The sequence below is a fragment of the Gorilla gorilla genome, chromosome 5 (genome assembly GCF_029281585.2).
Source record: "Gorilla gorilla gorilla isolate KB3781 chromosome 5, NHGRI_mGorGor1-v2.1_pri, whole genome shotgun sequence".
Classification (NCBI taxonomy): Eukaryota; Metazoa; Chordata; class Mammalia; order Primates; family Hominidae; genus Gorilla; species Gorilla gorilla.
Window position 1 is genome coordinate 192,276,725 of NC_073229.2, and position 20,196 is coordinate 192,296,920.

At 52.1% G+C, this 20,196-nt stretch overlaps 1 protein-coding gene and 1 long non-coding RNA gene across 2 annotated transcripts; one reads left to right on the forward strand and one right to left on the reverse strand.

Annotated features, from left to right (window-relative positions):
- Nucleotides 1–10,013: 10,013 nt before the first annotated feature.
- Nucleotides 10,014–11,046, reverse strand: LOC101144847 (putative uncharacterized protein KIF25-AS1). The gene is made up of 2 exons (XM_004044964.3): nucleotides 10,672–11,046; nucleotides 10,014–10,569 (listed from the first exon to the last, which is right to left on the reverse strand). Exons 1-2 carry the CDS (start codon nucleotides 10,923–10,925, stop codon nucleotides 10,278–10,280), a joined length of 546 nt encoding a protein of 181 aa, XP_004045012.1. The 5' UTR covers nucleotides 10,926–11,046; the 3' UTR covers nucleotides 10,014–10,277.
- A 2,765-nt stretch (nucleotides 11,047–13,811) lies between these two features.
- LOC129534223 (uncharacterized) lies at nucleotides 13,812–19,102 on the forward strand. The gene is made up of 3 exons (XR_008680717.1): nucleotides 13,812–14,024; nucleotides 17,254–17,290; nucleotides 18,890–19,102. It is a non-coding gene; the product is annotated as an uncharacterized lncRNA (long non-coding RNA).
- The last annotated feature ends 1,094 nt before the right edge of the window (nucleotides 19,103–20,196 follow it).

Below are 20,196 nucleotides of genomic sequence, written 5' to 3' on the forward strand. Positions count from 1 at the left end.
GTCACGTCACCAGTCCCAAAGAGTTTGGAGTTACAAGTAAGATTGTCCTAAACTCATCACAGCTGGTTGTGGGCGTGTCAGCAGGCATGGGGGAGGAGGAGTCCCCGGCAGAGGACTGAACTCCCAGTAGGAGGGGCTGCACCTGAACCCCCTTCCTAAGAAACTGGTGGTTGTCTTTGCAGGAAATTCTCTGGTCGCTGGCTCTCTCCGTGTTCACTGTTGATAGGGTGATATGTCACTGCCCTACGTCAGACCCTCCAGTGCCCTCCTGTCTATGTGGGATCAAACCCGGGCTTGCACCTGGCTTGCACACACCCTGGCCGTGCCCCGGCCTCCTTCCCACCCCGGCCTCCCTCACTCACTCGCCGACCTCGCAGGCCTCTGCCCCGTCCTCAACACGCCACGCTCGTTCCCACCTCGGGGACTTCACACTGGCTGCTTCTGTGCCCCAGTGTTTCTGTGGCAGCCCTTAGCCCTCCCAGGCGGCCTCTCTGAGTCCCCTTCTGACAAGGAGTGGGAGGGTCCAAGCCCCCAGGTTCGGCTGCCACTGCTGGTCAGGGGCCACACTGGAGGCTAGAGAGTTGGTGGATGTGAGCGTGGACGGTGGGAGGGAAGCAAGGCCTGTCGGGGGTGGAGATGGCCTTTCCTCCCTGTCCTGCGGCGGCGGCATCATCGGAGCCCAGCATCGGTCAGTTCCCATACAGTCAGGCATCGCTTAATGGCGGGGTTGTGTTCTGAGAAATGTGTCCTTGGACGACTTTGTCATTGTGGGAACATCGTGGGGTGCGTTTCCACGAACTGGGAAGGTCCCACCTGCTGCTATCGGGTGTGGCCGTTGCAGCCAGGCCACAGACCTGTGCAGCGCGGGACTGTGCCGCACACCGCGGGTGGCTGTAACACAACAGTGAGGAATTGTGCATCACGACACAGAAAAGCCACAGTAAAAATAAGGCACTACCATCTCAAGGGGCCACTGTGAGGTACGAGGCCTGTCATTGACTAAAGCACAGCCATGCAGCCCAGGACGGCGGTTCCTCGCCGAGGGCCCGTGTGTTTGTGTCTGGTGTGCGCTGTGTTCCGAGGATGAAAGTGATGGCCGATTAACAGAACTCTCGTGTTGTCGGTGCGACCAGGTGCGTGCTCTGTTGTTCACTGTCCTTTTCACATCCTTGGTTGTAGGCCAAAGAAGACAAGATAACAGAACTGGAAACGGAAAACGCTGTCCTTCTTCTGAAATTGGCACAGGTAATATTTTTACATGTCCTGCAGGCTGAGTGGAATCGTATCCAGGGAGGAGTGATTTTGTGCTGAAGTCAGCTTTTAGCCCTTGTGGAAGAAATACATTGGGGGTGACTCCCTGGGACCTTTTCTTTTTGCCATCGAGTGAGGTGACAGGGAATCCTCGGTTGCTGTGTGAAGTGTCTTCTGACACTGGATCAAGGTTGAGCTCCAAATTCCTGTGTGTCTCTGTGCTCACAGGTATTTAATGAGTAACAATTCATCAGGAACTCACGCTTTTTCAAAACAGCTCTCTTGAGGTTTAGTGTACCAGGTGGGTGTACCATAAATTTACCCATGTTAAGTGTACAAGTCAACGTTTAGGAAATGTGTAGTTGTGCAACTGACTTAGTCATTTGTGCTGCTGTAACAAAATACCTGCAACGGAGACATTTATTAAGAACAGGAATTTATCACTCACAGTTCCGGAGGCTGGAAAATCCAAGACCAGGTGCCGCGAGGCCATTGGCGAGGGCCCTTCTTCCTCACCGATGGTGCCATCTCTGGCACTGTCCTCGCCTGGCAGGACAGCGGGGAGCACAGAAGGCCTGCGCCGGTTCCCTCCAGTCCGTCCACGAGGCACAGGTCCGTCCCCAAAGGCCCCGCTTCTCAACGCCACCACATCGAGGGTTAAGCTTCTGCGTGAATTCTGGAGGTGGCTCATTCAAACCACAGCAGCCGCCATCACCACAAACCAGGTGCCCGGTGTCTCCATCACCTCGAAGGCCCCACAAGCCAGGTGCCCGGCATCTCCATCACCCCGAAGGGCCCCCGCCGGCGTGTTTCCACCCCTTACCACACCCTGTTGTTCCAGGAAGCCGCTCTTCTGGTAACTCGAGTGATCTGTCATTCTGGGATCAGCCCCAGAACACTTGAACGATGCTACGCATATGATCTGTCTGCCTCATCAAAGAAAAATGTCTCTGGAAGATGACTGCGCTCAGTTTTTCTTGCAGGTTTGTTCTCAGAATTTAAAAGGAAGGGAGCACAAAGGGAGAACGCCCTTGGCACGCACGGACTCGGGTGGTTCTTTTCTACCGTTTGCTGTTGCTACTTGGGTTGGGCTGAGAAGCGGTTGCCGAAAGAAAGCAGGCCTGAGTCCCTGGACACTTCTCATCAGGACATGAACTGGTTTGCAGATGTGGCTAAATTAAGACTCGGGATGGGAGAGTGTCCTGGGTTATCCTGGTGGGCTCTAAATGCCACTGTGAGTGAGCGTCCTTACAGGAGGGAGGCAGAGGAGTTTCCACACAGAGAGAAAGCCACGTGGGGATGGAGGAAGGGAGCATTCCAGATGTGACTGTGTGTACTGGGCAATACAACCGCAGGCCAAGGATTGTAAGCAGAGCCAGAGGCAGGAGGAGGCAGGAGGGGCCCTCCCCTGGAGCCTTCAGAGGGAGGCCCGGCCACACCTTGGGTTTGGACTTCTGGCCTCCAGAACCATGAGACGAGAAGTTTCTGTTGGAAGCCCCCTGTTTCCCGTAATTTGTAACAGCGGAAATAGGAAACCATTGTGTTGTCATCTTTAAATTATTACCCCTTTAGAATTCTTGGAATCTTCGCAGAATCAGGGCCAAGTGGGCTTCCACTCTTCTTGACTGTCCTTGAATAACCCTGTTGAGTTTCGTTGGAAAAAAAAAAAAATGCAGTTGCACAAAATTTGCATATTAATTAAGGAATATTCATACTACTTCTGAAATGAAGTGAATATTTTCTGCGTTCATTTTTAAGCTCGTTCTTTCCTGGGGCGTTGAGGCCCGGGTGTGAGTGCATTATCATGCCCTTCCTAGGCACTGAAGACACAGGCGGCAACACCGAGGCCCAGAGAGGTGAAAAACGTTCCCACATGCACAATGACAAAAAGCTGTGGGACTGAGCATCGAATCTCGTCACCCAATTCCAGGCCACATCGTTCCCTGGGAGTTCACAGTGTCATTCTACAGTAATGAAAACAGTTGGAAATAGTAACCCCGTCCAGCCTGAGGGCCTCACAGCATTTCGTGGCTTTATTAGAAGGGTCAAGACTCTTGGTCAACAAGGTCTCAAGGAACCTGAGGTGTCGCTGCTCTACAATCACACTCCAGTCTCCATCTTTGGCCAGGGACACAGGTCCTTCTGTGGAGGAGGGACCTCAGACCCCTGCCCGTGAGTGCCTGAGATTGCAGAGGTAACCCCTCGCCATCACATTCCACCAAAGCCTTCTCCAGCGGAACGTGGACGGCCCCCGCTCAGGGTGCCTCAGGATGAGTGGCTCTCCAGGACGTCACAGCCTCTGTGGCGCCAGCAGCCAGTCAAGCAGTGGCTGTCGGTGTGGCCGCTGACCTCCAAAGTGAGTCGAGGAGCGGCTGTCGGTGTGGCCGCCGACCCCCAAAGTGAGTCGAGGAGCGGCTATTGGTGTGGCCGCTGACCCCAAAGTGCACGCCCAGGCTTCCCATTTGGGTCCGGTCCAGAGCCTGGTGCTGTCCACCAGGCACTGTTGGTGAGGGTGCTGCCCAAGCCCGCCGACTTTTCCAGTATCATGTAGATGAGCTTCTTAAAGGATCTTTTTTAACATGTAAGATCACTGGGCACACAGTGTGAAATGAAGCCGTGGAGCCCTGGCGTCTGCACTGTGAGCCCCTCGTGGTGGTTCCGGTCACTGGAAGGTCGATCTCTACGTGGTGGCCCTGCCTGCTGCCTCCCCGAGGGCAGCATGTTCCACTGCCACGCAGACCGCGGCCTTGGTGTGTGATGTGCTTGGCGTCAAGGGCCCTGCAATGAAACGGCTTTTCCACTGGGACTCCTGGGCCGGGACGCAGGCGGAGCACCATCCACCACATGCACCTTGCAGATCCGGCGGCTGCACAGGCCTCCAGGTCCTCCTGGCCCTCCCGGCCTCTCGCCCTCCCCAGAGTGGAGCTTCCTGCCCGTGACTCATGCTCCTGCTTCCCACGTCGCCCCCACCTAAGATAAGTCCCATGTCCTTTGCCCAACAGGTGGTGACTTTATTTCCATCCAACTCCATCCCTCAGCACCCCCAGCGCAATCCGGCCTCCCTGTACCCACGCAGGCCCGCTCCCCCGTCTTTCTGTTGCCCACGGCCAATTCCCCCAAAGCCCAGGGCAGCCCCACGTTGAGCGCAGACCATCCTGGCGCCATGGATTTTCTCAGAATTGCCGTTCCACGCCCGGTGAGTCCCGGAGGCTCTGGAACCGTGGATTTTCTGGGATTTGCCGTTCCACGCCCGGTGAGTTCCCGGGGCTCTGGAACCGTGGACTTTCTCGGAATTGCCGTTCCACGCCCGGTGAGTCCCGGAGGCTCTGGAACCGTGGATTTTCTGGGATTTGCCGTTCCACGCCCGGTGAGTTCCCGGGGCTCTGGAACCGTGGACTTTCTCGGAATTGCCGTTCCACGCCCGGTGAGTCCCGGAGGCTCCGGAACACGGTTTCTAACGCGCAGGCTGATGATTTCTAACACTCACGTGCGTGGTATTTCTTTCTTCCCCAGAGAGGATCTGAGCCTTTGGGGGCCGGGGACTGAATTTGGCTGCAGCCTCTTCTTCAGTCCGATGAGGGTGGGAGAGGCTTCCCGGGCCCCCCCTCAGGCCCCACGGATCCGCCCGGTGCTCTTGGCGGCCTCTTCACCCCCCCCGGCTCTCGGGAGCCTCCCTCCTCTGCAGTTCTCTGTTAACACCTTTCCACTTCTGAGGAGCTTCACACGGAGAATACGGCGATTTTCTGACCTAATCGCACCCCCCTCCGCGGCCGTCTTTGCTCCACAGTTAGTTTCGGTGACTTTGCAGCCTCCCTGCCCCGCTGGGCCCGGCTCGCCCCCGTCCCTCTGCTCCTGAGGCCCTGAGCTTGGCCGTCTCTGTGCCGGGACTCGGGCCTGGGCTTAGCTCCCCGGAGGCACCGCAGGCAGCGCGCGACCCCGAGCTCACACGCGGGCGTCGCCGAGTCACACGTGGGCATCGCGGGCCTCACACGCAGCCCCTCTTCCAGGACGTTCTGCCTCCCCGCACCTGGCCGGGACCCTCAGGCTCAGCCCTGGGGATGCCTCCCCGACGGCTCCTGTGGCTCCGTGCCCCGCGCGCCCCTGGCTCACCTGGAGTTGTCCCCACCGTGTTCCCTGCTGCAGTGAGTCCCATGCAGGGGTGGTGTCTTCTCTTACGTGGGCAGGTGCACCTGGGACAATCAGCAACCATTCTCTTCTCAGAGGAAAGAGGAGAGGTTCAGCTCTCCTCTGCTTCAGCTTCGAGGTTTTAAGACTTTAAATTGTCTTTGATTATTTTCTATGCAATAGTACAAGGGAAAGATTGAAAAGAGTCGCAGTGAGGCCACGCGGATTTCCACCCTGTACAACAAACAGCAGTGTCTGCAGAGAAACACACGCTCAGCCTTGAGCCAGCTGGGTCATGTCATTCAGGTAAAAACAGCTTCACCAGAAGCCAGAGTTTTAATTCATGCAGTGAATGTTTATGTTTGTTTCTGGTGAAATGGTTTAAATTATGCTTGTCAAAAGACATGTAGTCTTATGGAAGTAAAGGAAGCCTTCATTGAAACCGGGAAGCCCCTCGTGTGTTAGATACAAGTTTCCATCACAGGCCCAATCTGGTCTTCTTTAAAAGAGTATACCATTGTTACTATTTTCTTTAAAAAAAAAAAACAAAACACCAGAGTCTCTCTCTGTCGCCCAGGCTGGAGTGCAGTGGCGCAGTCTGGGCTCACTGCAAGCTCCGCCTCCTGGGTTCACACCATTCTCCTACCTCAGCCTCCGGAGTAGCTGGGACTACAGGCGCCCGCCACCACGCCCAGCTAATTTTTTCTATTTTTTGGTAGAGACGGGGTTTCACCGTGTTAGCCAGGATGGTCTCGATCTCCTCACCTCGTGATCCACCCGCCTCGGCCTCCCAGAGTGCTGGGATTACAGGTGTGAGCCACCGCACCCAGCTTATTTTCTCTTTTCTTTATTTTTTCCTTTTTTCTTTCTATCTATTTATTTATTTATTTATTTATTTTGAAATGGAGTCTCATTCTGTCACCCAGACTGGAGTGCAACAGCAGGATCTTGGCTCACTGCAACCTCGGCCTCCCCGGTTCAAGTGATTCTCTTGCCTCAGCCTCCTGAGTAGCTGAGACTACAGGTGCCTGCCACCATGTCTGGCTAATTTTTATATTTTTAGTAGAGGCAGGGTTTCACTGTGTTAGTCAGGATGGTCTCCATCTCCCGAATTTGTGATCCGCCTGCCTCTGCCTCCCAAAGTGCTGGGATTACAGGCGTGAGCCACCTCGCCTGGCCAAAATCGTTACTATTTTCATAATCAATTGCAGATGGTGTTCACTCTGGGAGTTCTGCTTTCTAATACATACTAAACAGAAGACTAAACCTAAAAACAAAACAAAACATAGGATTGGGATTCTGAGCAAATATCAGAAGGAAAAATACATTTTGGCCATGAAATGAATTATTTCAAATAGCTGTGGTAGCAGTTCAATTTTCTGAGTCAAAATTCTCATTTTAATCAAATTAAATCATTAAACTAAAATCTTACTTTAGTTAATCAAAGTTCTCAATTTACTTTTAATGTTAAATGGTAGAAAACATGTTTATACATGTTAGACTAAATAGATCTGGTACAGCATGTCATCAGATGTGAACAGCTCCTGTTAAACTACTAATAATTTCTAGAAAGTTAGAAAAATTGTTATTCCCTATAGTATATTTGGCAATTCTCCAGGGTGAGCTTGTAGGAGGATATTTTTATACTTTTGTTTGAGAACATTGTTTTACCTTTTGTTTTAGACAATGTGACCAGCATAATTACTACAACAATAAAACATCTGTAAACAGGATTAATCTGTTCTCTTTCTTAGTCAGAATTAGAGATATCCCACCCTCTCGTAAGCTGCATTAGTGTATTTAGAATAGATTTATATAAAATTTTCATTCTCTTCCAACTGAATAAAATTAATTGAATAAGTTGTATGTATAACTTTATCTGTACTCCATATAAGAAAAACACTTTAGTTTTGATATTAAAATGTTTATTAATTCGTTATTAAAATGTTTCCCAAACATATGAAAGCCATCTCCATTTTATAGAAAAAGAGATTTGACTAAAGAAACGAAGAATACTTAAGTTTAGTTATGCTCTTGTGATTTAAGAGTATCTGATATTAAATATTAAGCAGTAGTGTCCTGGTTCTGTCACATCTTCCCATGGAAGATCCTTGAGATAATTTCATGGGGAGAAGAGGACTTTCCACGCAGGACATCAGTTGCTTTGCTCCCAAAGTTCTCTAAAAGCATTCATATGTATTGTGCCCGGAATTTTATTATGTACATTTACATGTTAAGTTGTTTTCACCGGCCCACGTTTTCCACCATGTGCTCGTGATAATTGAGCTTCCAGAAGGCAGGTCTGGATAGTAGATTAGGAGGGTGGTCCCCATTTCACAGGCGGTGATGAGAGGCTCTGAGCCTGAGCCAGCATCGTGAGGAAGTCAACAACAGACGGAAACACGGCTCGCGCCCAGCATCGCCCCACCGTGCAGTGAGCGGCCCTTCCTACGGAAATTGGTGAAATACTTGACTTTCTGTTTCTTAAATAATTTAAGAGCATAAAATCACATGTACTGCTTTGAAAGTACAAATCCAAGATGTATTGAGTCAGAACTTCTGTAAGTGAGCCGAGGCACGGGCAGCATGAAAACAGTCCTGGCGGGCATCGACACGCCCGGGCCGAAGAACTTCTGCTTTCAACCCTTCCAGTTAACAACATATCCCTTATATTAATTGTGTGGGTGTGTTATTATTCTATAGAAACATATATAACGAATTCTTATGTAATTATACTGTGATCATTAATCATATAATTTTATGAATCGTGTATGTTCTTATTTTATAGAAACTTAACCAGGGTATACAGGCGTTTCATTCTTCTTCTCGGGCGCTCTTAAGAGATTATCAGGATGAGTATCAGGACCGTGTTTCTGAAATAGTGACCGCGCTGCAAAGAACACAGCAGAGTGCCGAGACCCTGCTAGGTAGGAGGGTGCCTTTCACCGAAGCCGGGCCAGTCCACGCTCGAGAGAAATGTTTGCAGTTTTAAGAAAACGACCGGCTAGAATTTAAGTTTCCATTTCTTCTTCCTTTTAGCTGACACCAAATTCCACAGGTGAGGGCAGGCACTGTGTGACTCGGCCACGCTGGCGGGTGCACTGCTCCCTCCCAGCTCCCACTGCAGCCCCGCTTGCTGGAGGAGCTCCTTGTTCTCCTGGTCACCACAGGGCACTTCCCCGGCCTTGACGGTCACTGCTGAACTGGCACCCGTGTCCACGTTGGGCGTTCTGTGTCAGAGTTTCCTATAATATGACGTGAGATTTTTTTTTTCTGTCTTATCACTTCAGTTCTTTCTTCATTTCTAAGAATGCCACAGCATTTTGGCTACTCTTTTGTTATAATGGATTTATTATCTTCAGCTACTGTGCTTGAAGCCTGTGGAAGAGGTTACTTTAGTTCTGCAGTTTTAAACTCATCGTCCAAATTGCACTAGCCGGCCAGGCCCAATGGCTCATGCCTGTAATCCCAGCACCTTGGGAGGCCGAGGCGGGCAGATCACATGAGGCCAGGAGTTTGAGAGCAGCCTGGGCAACAGGGTGAAACCCGTCTGTACTAAAAATACAAAAATTAGCCGGGTGTGGTGGCGCATGCCTTCGATCTCAGCTACTTGGGAGGCTGAGGCAGGAGAATTGCTTGAACCCGGGAGGCAGAGGTTGCAGTGAGCCGAGATCGCACCATTGCACTCCAGCCTGGGCGACAGAGCAAGACTCTGTCTCAAAAAAACAAAAGAACCAAATAGCACCATCCCCACGTTCGTCTCATGCTCACAGCTTCTGCCCAGTGTTCAGTGTGTCCACAGGCCAAACAGATGATGGTCAAGTTAGGAACTTGGTCAAGGGTTGTGCTGCTGATATTCCAAAATAGGTGTGTGGAAACTTTGGAACCTGTACTGATCTTTTGCGAGGCTACATGATGTTTTATTGAAATCACTGCTGTAGCCTAGTTTTCTTCAGTGCACTCTGCTCAGTAACTCCCCTGAGGCCGTGTTTGTAGGAGTGACGTGTGCATGCCTGTGTTCTTTTTTTTGGGGTGGGGGGTGGCGGGGGACAGAATCTCACTCTGTCGCCCAGGCCGGAGTGCAGTGTCGCCATCTCAGCTCACTGCAACATCTGCCTCCTGGATTCAAGCTATTCTCCCGCCTCAGCCTCCCAAGTAGCTGGGACTATAGGCATCTGCCACCACGCCTGGCTAATTTTGTATTTTTAGTAGAGATGGGATTTTACCATGTTGGCCACGCTGGTCTCGAACTCCTGACCTCGGGTGATCTGCCCACCTCAGCCTCCCAAAGTGCTAGGATTACAGGCACGAGCCACCACAGCCGGCAACGCCTGTGTTCTTATAAGCCATGTGCTCCAGGGAAAGGGACAATCATGTTATTTTGTGAAAAGCAGTGTACTTAAGCTTTGAAAAGGTGAAACTCAAAGGGAGAAGCAGGGAGCCGCCAAGGCTCTCCCGCAGAGGGAATGCTGACGTGTGAGGAGGCAGGGCCTGCTGAGACCCTGCCTGTGGGAGCCACCGTGCAGTCCTGCCACACAGAGGGGTCCCCAGGTGGCTTATTTGTGCCCAGGCGTTAGGCTCAGGAGCTCGGGGCCTCCTTACCTGGCTTCCCTGGGGGCGCGACTTCTCCCCTCGAGTTCCATGCTCCTCAAAGATGAGCCTCAGCCACCTCAGGTGCCCAGGCAGCTCCTTTCAGCCGCGCTGACAAGAGGGATAGTGGGGACAGGCTGGTGGCTGGGGCCGGACACACTCAAGGCTCAGATGACCAAGTGACTGGGAGGGTCTCTCTCTTGCTGTGGGGGACCCCTCCCGCTTTCTTACGCCCGCATTGAGTCTGGACCCGGTAACGGGTGTTTCTTTCAGAAAGGGAGCGTGCGCGGTTCTGCAAGTCCAGCTTGGTTTCAGGCCTCATGAGAGCTGCATCTGTGCTGAGGGGGCCTTGTCCCTGCAGGTCCTCGGGCCTGGGGTAGAAAGCCCCAGGCCGGGCTGCATCCTTTGGCTAAGTGACATGTGGAGGGGTCCCTGGCTATCATGACACGTACAGCCGCGAGGCGTCCTCTGCAGCACGACACCGAGCTCCATGTCACCCTCACGCTGCCTCCACGGCAATGGCCAGTCTGGGGATTGGGGTGTCCACGCTCGTCCAAGGCCCCCACGCGGTGCCCACTCATCGCCACATCACCTGGCACCATCCTGGTAGGACAGAGGCGGGAGTAGAGGCCCAGGCCACTGTAACAATCCCCAGCAGCAGAGCTGGGCCCCAGCATCTCCTTCCCTGCCCCACTCCCCCCTCACCAAGGGCTCCCAGGTGCTTTAGGAGCAGAGACCTCCTTCGCTGCCATGCAGACGATGGAGCAGCATTCACAGGCTGATGGCATTTCAGGCTGATGATGGACGGGGTGACTGTGGGGCCAGGTCCCCCAGGCGAGCTCTGTGAGTCCCTGGTCGTGGTGGAGACAGGGCAGCCTGGGTCCAAAGCGGTCAGGAGCACAGGCCACAGCACGCAGCCGGCCCTGGAGGACTCCATTATTTTTTAAAATGTCTCCCATACTTAGAGAAAGGAATTTGACCTGCTGGGCCCCATGGATGTCCTCTCCGGTAAAATGCCTCCGTCCCTTTGTCCTTTCAGCATGCCAGTCAAAGGTGGCGCACCTGGAGCGGGCCTTGCAGGACGTCAGTGCGCGTCACCAGCTGGAGAGGCAGAGAAGGAAGGTCCCACACCACAGCCTGGTGGTGGGTGTGGGCGTCAGGGGAGACCTGGGGCGGCCCCGGGGAGAGGCCCACGCAGAACGTGCAGAAGCCTCCTCGCCGGAGGGACAGCGGGAGGGACAGCGGGGGGACAACGGGGGGACAGCGGGGGGGACAGCGGGGGGGGACAGCGGGGGTGTGACAGCGGGGGGGACAGCGCAGGGGGACAGCGGGGGGGACAGCGGGGGGGACAGCGGGGCGGCCTGGCCGGAGGGCAGAGGGGCAGAGCTGCGGGGGCTGCGACCTGCGTCTTCACCCAGGAGGCGATGGCAGCTGGAGGACGGGTGAGGGCGCCGCAGGCTGATTTAGGCTTTCGGGGTCACTCTGGCTGCTCGGTCGGGAGGCCACGACGGGGAGCAAGGGGGATGACTGCAGTTTCACGGGGGCTGTTGGCCTGGGCCACATTGGTGGCGATGCAGGAAGTGGGACCGGCTGCTGTGAGGCACAAGGAAAGAGCTGTAGCGGGCAGTTGGGGGCGGGGGAATCTGCAGAGATGGGGGGGCGGGGGAATCTGCAGAGATGGGGGGCGGGGGAATCTGCAGAGATGGGGGGCGGGGGAATCTGCAGAGATGGGGGGCGGGGGAATCTGCAGAGATGGGGGGCGGGGGAATCTGCAGAGATGGGGGGCGGGGGAATCTGCAGAGATGGGGGGCGGGGGAATCTGCAGAGATGGGGGGCGGGGGAATCTGCAGAGATGGGGGGCGGGGGAATCTGCAGAGATGGGGGCGGGGGAATCTGCAGAGATGGGGGGCGGGGGAATCTGCAGAGATGGGGGGCGGGGGAATCTGCAGAGATGAGGGGGCGGGGGAATCTGCAGAGATGGGGGGCGGGGGAATCTGCAGAGATGGGGGGCGGGGGAATCTGCAGAGATGGGGGCGGGGGAATCTGCAGAGATGGGGGCGGGGGAATCTGCAGAGATGGGGGGCGGGGGAATCTGCAGAGATGGGGGGCGGGGGAATCTGCAGAGATGGGGGGCGGGGGAATCTGCAGAGATGGGGGGCGGGGGAATCTGCAGAGATGGGGGGCGGGGGAATCTGCAGAGATGGGGGCGGGGGAATCTGCAGAGATGGGGGGCGGGGGAATCTGCAGAGATGGGGGCGGGGGAATCTGCAGAGATGGGGACTTGCGCGGGAAAAGCAAGGATTTTGCTGTAACTGGAGATGCCTGTGGAGACTGCCCCTGCCCATTCCTCACCAGCACCTTCCAGCCACGTCTCTCACTGCCCATTAACAAGACCCAGAGGCTCTCGTGCTTACTTGGTCGAAGGTATGAGACTTGAGATCCCATGAAATTTAATGTAAAGTCTCAGGGTTTGATTTTGCAACACGAGGATGCCAAGGTGAATGATTGAGTGGGTGACCCTCGCTTCTGTGAGGTTTGATTTTGATGGTTGCACTTTGGCCAGTCTCTCCGAATTCCACCTGCCCGAGGCCCAGGAAGCCAGTGTTCCTGTGAAGCTTCTCTTCCCTGGCCATGCCGAGAGGTTCTCCAGCTGTTAGATGTGTCAAAGAATAATTCTCATTTTAAGCATCTACTTATGTAGTTCAGTGCTCCAAACATTGATATAAGAGAACATTTATTGAGTGCTTCCTGTGTACCAAGTACTTTCGAAAGCATTTGGTGTATTTTCTTATTTAATCTTCACAATAGCACCACCTCTCTGGGTTGCTATAAAGACAAAGGGAGATATCAGTGAAGCACCTGGCACTTCAGAAAGTCTCACTACGCTGCAGCTTTTTTTTTTTTTTTTTTTTAATCTGGAGCATGAAAAAGATAATATGAACCTTCCTAAGATGGAGTCAAGTCCCACAAGGAAGAATTGGTTGTGGAAGTTTCTGAGTGTTCCACCTCAAGCCTGGTCTCCTGGTCTAGCTGAGGAGCGTGCAGTGTGCGGCCCATGGAGAATATGCAGGCAGAGGCTGATCCCAGCTTCTGTGGGTTCATAGAGACCAGACGGAGGCTGTAAATCATTGGCCTATGACACCCACTTGGTTTTCAAAATGTAGAAGGAGCTGCTCAGCATGACAGGGTGGATAAACTTCCTGTGAATCCAAGGCAAGATTTCAGAACGGATTTGGCAGGTTCTGAGCACGTACGGAGAAGATGTGTTGCTCACTGGAAACCAGTGGAGTTTATGAGAATAAAAAGCTTCTAGTTTCCTTCCAGTCATTAAATCAAGGAAATATGACAGATACTGAATTTCCAAAATCCCCTCTAAAATGCCTAAAATGTCGAGCCCAGGATGCCATTCAAAGGGATTTTCCTTGGTACTTATTACCAAGGGATACCCCTTTGCCAAGTGAACACATTTGTGAAGTATGAATACAGAAGTTTAAAATAACTGTTCATGGCTGGGCACGGTGGCTCATGCCTATAATCCCAGAACTTTGGGAGGCCGAGGCGGGCGCATTACCTGAGGTCAGGAGTTCGAGACCAGCTTGGCCAACATGGTAAAAACCCTTCTGTACTAAAAATACAAAAATTAGCTGGGTGTGGTGGTGGGCACCTGTCATCCCAGCTACTCTGGGGGCTGAGGCAGGAGAATCACTTGAACCTGGGAGGCGGAGGTCGCAGTGAGCTGAGATTGCATCACTGCACTCCAGCCTGGGCGACAGAGCAAGACTCTGGCTCAAAAAATAAATAAACAAAATAACTGTTCACTACCCTGCAGGGGTCTTTCGAAGTGGAGACAGGTGCTGCAGATCTCACGGCCGCGTCTCAGGAGCTGGTGCTCGGTGCACGTTCCGTGGGGGATGCTCCGCAGTGCAGGCTCGCGCCCGGGTTGACACGCAGACCTCCTGATCATTGCAGGAGCTGAAACGAAATATCAGAGTTCACTGTCGGATTCGTCCTTTGTTGCCTTTTGATAGTGAATCCGATGATCCAGTTTTGCAGAGCAGGTAACCTGTGTTTGCACGGTGTGTGTATGTCTGTGTGCTCAGGGAAAAGACAGAGGAGTGGCACAATTTTAAATGCCGTCTACTGTCCTGCCCCCGGTCCCAAAGCAGGACCTTCTCGAGTTGTGGGTGGGGGCTCTGTTTAAGGATGGCGCTGTCTTGCTGACAGTGGACACTCTGCAGCCCTCTGTAATACGGCCTGCAAAAGGCCAAACTGCCTGAGCAGGCCTCTCGTGCGTGGTAGTGGTTCTGCACCTGAGAGGGCGTCCGTCTTTTCGTGGTTTGCCTCTGCGGGGTCCGACCGAACAGGGACAGGCTTTGAATGGACTTTTCCCTTTATGTCACTATATCAAAAAGGGAGCACCCTGCCTTTATGAACCCCAAAGACCACCCACTCTGCCATGCAGGCAGTCAGTGAGTATTGACTCAACTGATACTTTTGACTTAGAGAAAGTTTTGATGGTATTCATGGATACAGCAAAATTATCTGAAGTTCATTTACTCAAATGCTTACTTGAAAACCATACTCAATATGACTTACTTCCTTCCCCATGAAACAAACCCCCTGGAAATCCCCACTCCCATCCTGACCACACCTGACCCTCCCCACTCCCATCCTGACCACACCTGACCCTCCCCACTCCCATCCTGACCACACCTGACCCTCCCCACTCCCATCCTGACCACACCTGACACTCCCCACTCCCATCCTGACCACAGCTGACCCTCCCACTCCCATCCTGACCACACCTGACACTCCCCACTCCCATCCTGACCACACCTGACCCTCCCCACTCCCATTGCCAACCACACCTGACCTTCTCACCCTTCCTCCATAAACCTGCCCCTCCCCACTCCCATCCTGACCACACCTGCCCCTCCCCACTCCCATCCTGACCACACCTGGCCCTCCCCACGCCCATCCTGACCACACCTGGCCCTCCCCACTCCCATTGCTGACCCTCCCGCCACTCCAAGGTGCTGCGCTTCCCGGCTGTCGCAACGCCATATGGGGTTGGCCGTATGCACCAGTTTGCTGGGGGCACTGGGTCCCACTCCTGACTCTGTAGCTTTGCTCAGGCTGTTTTTCTGGTCTCGGGTTCCTCCACTTAATCTGTCCAAATGAGCTTTCCCTGGAGGGCCTGGCTTGAGCCTCACCGTGTTTGCATCCTGCAGTTTAGCACTTGACTTGAGAAGGTCTTCAGAAAGCACTTGGCTGGTTCTACAGCGTGAAACAAGAAATTCGGATCTTTTGATAGTCATTGAAACGTTTTCTTTTCAAAGTGTTTAGACATGATTGTGCTGGCTCTAGTACTTTCTGCACTTTTTTGACTGGTGGCCACTTGTCACTTGTCAAAGGACTGGAAATTGGGCCTGTCGGATACGTCAGTGTGGCGCGGGACAGGCCAAGTGGCCCTCATTCAAAACGTGTGGGACCAGAAGAAGTGTTTCCGATGTTGAATTGTTTCATATTTTCGAATGTTCGTGTTTTACATGGACCGGTTCAGCAAGATAATCCAGTGGGCATTTTCTTTCAGCGTCATCTCAGTGCTCAAAACGTTTTGGATTTTAGAGCATTTTGGATTTCAGGTTTTTGGATGAGGGATGCTCAGCCTGTAGTTAATGGCCTCCAGCGGTGATCAGCTTTCCTGAACTTGCCTTTTACATGGCACTTCCAGACGGCTTTTGTTACACACCAGCCTCCCTGCGAGCCTCCCACCATAAGAGGCACATACATGCAAATGAATGCAAATGAAATCCCATCAGAAATGGGGCTCCTCAGCTGCAGTAGCCTCATCTGAGGCATGGCCTCGGGCAGGTGAGAAGACACCTGAGGCGTGGCCTCGGGCAGGTGAGAAGACACCTGAGGCGTAGCCTCGGGCAGGTGAGAAGACACCTTCAGGCGTAGCCTCAGGCAGGTGAGAAAGACACCTGAGGCGTGGCCTCAGGCAGGTGAGAAGACACCTGAGGCGTGGCCTTGGGCAGGTGAGAAAGACAGGCAAGTTTCCATAGTCCCAGAGGCTTCTTTCTCCTGGATGGTGCGGCTCTGGGCTGTTCGGCTTCTCAGAGCTTCCTAAGAAGCTCCATAAACGTGTGTGTGGGCTGTCACATTGTTTGTGTTCATCGGCTTTTGGTTTTGAAACATGTTGCATTTTTTCGGATTCATGATGGCTTGCAGATGCTTGATTTCCTGAAGGGGAGAACCTGATGAGCCTGTCTTCTAGATCAGTGGTCCCCAACCTTTTTGGCATCAGGGACCAGCTTCCTGGAAGACCAGGTTTCCACGAACTGGCGGGCCGGGGCAGGGATGGTTTCAGGATGACTCAACTGCATTTCATTTATTGTGCACTTTATTTCTATTATTATTACACTGTAATATACAACAAAATAATAATACAACTCACCACAATGTAAAATCAGTAGGAGCCTTGAGCTTATTTTCCTGTAACTAGAGGGTCCTATCTAGCGGTGATGGAGACAGTGACAGGTCATCAGGCATCAGAGTCTCATAAGGAGTGTGCAACCTGCATCCCTCGCATGCACAGCTCACAGTAGGGTTTGTGCTCCCAAGAGAATCTAATGCTGCTGCTGGTCTGACAGGAGGTGGAGCTCAGGCAGTGCTGCCAGTGATAGGGAGCGGCTGTAATTCAGAGAAGCTTTGCTCACTTGCGCACCGCTCACCTCCTGCTGTGCAGCCTGGTTTCTAACAGGCCTCCGTGGCCAGGGATTTGGGACCCTTGTTCTGTATCACCACTGCTCTAAACTGCGCATGAAGGAGATATTTAAGCGTTATTACTGGAGTATGGATGACTCTCTCATGCAATGCAGACAGGGAAGATGAAAACAAGAAATAAAGAACAGGGGTATTGGAGTAAAAAAATCAAGAGAAGACAAAAGGGGGTGGGGAAGAGAAGAAAATAATACATAAAAAGTAAAGAGTAAAAAAAATAAAAAGCGTAAGGTCCAAAAGGACGAGTGGAGTTTTAGAAAAGGATGGAAGGGTGGATCCATGCACACAGGAGGAGAGGGAAGAGGAGCCAAGCCAGCGTCCTGGGAGACCAGGACAGAGACAGAGATGATGGCAGAGAAGCAGAGGAGTGTTTTAGAGTGACCAGGACAGAGACAGAGATGATGGTGAAGAAACACAAGGGTGTTTTAGAGGCTGAATGTTAGGAATTCAGAAAGCAATTTCTTCATGATGTGTATTTTCAATGTTGTTTCATTCCCTCAGCTCCATCTCTAGAGAAGTGGCCCATGCTGTTGATGACGTGAGTACACAAGTTTCCTCACAAATTGTATTCAGAGAGCAGCTTCCTGCTTGGTGGGTGTCCGTAGTCCCCACAGATCCCTACAATGGAGAGCAACTCAGAGACTGAATAAATAGAAAATAATTTATTTTAGGCTTTCTTAGTTAGGAAGAGTTGTTTTTGTTCCTTGATTTCTATTGGAACATGAAATTAAGCATTTGACATGCTTTCCTTGTGGGAAACCAGCTCCTGACCCGTAGTTCTATGTGAGGAAGTTACTTCACTTCCGTTTATTTTCCAGCCCAAATGATCGATCAGTGCAAATATGAGCAAGTTCTGAAATTTAGAGCACCAGGAAAAGAGATATAAATATAAAATCAGTGATATCATGGGTGAACTTTGTGATTCTAAACTGGAATCAAGCATGATTTTGTTTCTCCTGAAAGCCTCCTTGCTTTTTAGTTTTATCCACGAAAAGGCCGAGAAGTCCGAAGGAGCAGCCCAACACCCCAGGGGTGTCTGAGTACCAAGCCCACTGCAGGAGAAAAGTTCATTTGACACCTCGAATCTGGGCCAGGAAAGGAAGTGGGTGGGAGGAGCCTGGGGCACTTGGGGGGTGAACAGCAAGGGAGGCCTCAGAACAGAACGGGGGCTGTGTCCCAGCACGTGGAGCCCACGGCAGGCACTCCCTCAACGCGGGATAGAAGCCTGGAGATTAAGGAAGGGCTAAAGCGGATTGAAATATATAATTATATGTACAATCTTGAGTTCATAATAATGAGTTTTTAAAAAGACCTCACATTACTTTTTTGGGTGCTAGAACATCAACTCATTATTCCAAAAAGTGATAGAAAGAGAAAAGGGTTGTGATGTCCTTCCTGTAGGAAACATACTCAGGGCAGATGCATGGTTTTTGAGGGAACAGAAGATTCTAGGTAATAAACTCAACAAATGATAAAACTGGAAAACCATCATTTGAAACCCCCAGTGAAATAGTGACTCTAGGCCCTCAGAGGATGCTGGTCAGGCGTTGATGGGATCGTCACGATGAGGGTTCAGGGTTGCCTCAAACCCTCTAAGCACTTGCTCCTGAGTGGACGCTGCTCAGGGGTTGATGGGATCTTCACGACGAGGGTTCAGGGTTGCCTCAAACCCTCTAAGCACTCGCAACTTCCCTGAAGTTGGGATGCAGAGACATGATGTCCCGAGGTGGTGCAGCAGGTGGGACACAGTGGGACCGGTGAAGCACTTTTGCTTCAAAATCAAACCAGCATCTAATCAAGTCTTGGGGACAGTCATTTTAAAGGAGAGAAAACCATCTGCCAAGCCAGAATGTGGACATTTCACAGAACAGACTGCCTGGCTTCTCTAATAATAACTTTTGTTTTTAAAGGCAGGAGGACACAGTAGAATGAGATGTGTCAGCCTCAGTGTGTCCTGGTTTGGAGCCTGGTGTGCACGAGCCACCTGTCACAGGCGAGCTTGGCGTGCACGAGCCGACTGTCACAGGCGAGCCTGGAGTGCACGAGCTGACTGTCACAGGCATTGTTGGGACAGTGGGGGAAGTCCGAATGTGTCCTGGGTATATAGGGGGGCAAACCTTCTCCTCTATCCTCCTAGGATCTCTGGTGGAGCCTGAGAATGGAATTGGCCTAAGGCAGGTTGACGGGGAAGAGCATCGGATTTGTTGAATGTGGGGTCTACCTGACACGGAGCCACCCGGAAAATGAAGAGTTAAGGAGTGGCACAGCCTGCACGCTGCCCTGCGGGGTTGGGCAGAGGCCACTGTGGACAAGCAACCAAATGAGATGGGAGACAGAGGGAAGGCGAGAGCTGTGCTAACAGGTCTGTCTGTGCAGAACTGCTCAGCTTCGACCCTGTATTAGCCAGGGATCTCTAGAGGGACAGAACGAATGGAATAGATACATATGTAGAGGAGATTTTATTAGGTATTAACTCACATGATCACAACGTCCCACAATAGCCATCTGCACGCTGAGGAGCAAGGAGAGCCAGCCCGAGATCCAAAGCTGAAGAACCTGGAGTCCGATGTTCGAGGGTAGGAAGCATCCAGCATGGGAGGATGTAGGCTGGAAGGCTAGGCCAGTCTCTCTCTTCACATTTTTCTGCCTGCTTTATATTTGCTGGCAGCTGATTAGACGGTGCCCACCCAGATTAAGGGCGGGTCTGCCTTTCCCACCCCACTGACTCAAATGTTAATTTCCTTTGGCAACAGCCTCACAGTCACACCCAAGATCAATACTTTGTATCCTTTAATCCTCTGATCAAGTTGACGCTCGGTATTAACCATCACAGACCCCATCTACTGACGAGAACATGCTTTGCTCCTGGCCCAGCAAGCGCGGCTCTCACGGGAGGGTCAGGTCCTGCCTTCAGTGCAGGAGGAAGAGGGGAAGCTGGAGTGCTCTGCGTGAGCCTCCTGCTTCTCAGGAACCTTTAAGTAAAGATAATCCTGATGCCAAAGTGGCATATTTTGGGGTGACATGTTCTGCCACTCTCCATGTGACATTAATTTTATAAAGTGTGATGAATGCCATGGTGATTGTATTCTATTTCTTTTTTTTTTTTTTTAGAGATGGGGGGGTCTCACTATGTTGCCCAGGCTAGTCTTGAACTCCTGGCTTATGTGATCCTCCTGCTTTGGCCTCCCAAAGTGCTAGGATTGTAGGCATGAGCCACCACACCGGACAAATTGTGCTTTAAAAGTGTTCTTATCATTTAAAAATGCAGCCGGTAATACTCAGCGATACAACAATCTGTTGTCTGGTTTTGAATGTAAAGTATGCTGAGGAAAGGGAGGTGGGTTTTGCAGGAGTGTCTGTGAAACAAGACTGGCCGGATATTCCACACTTGTGGCACCGGGCAATTGCATCTGAGGACGTCTTGTGCTGTTTCCCGCATTTCTG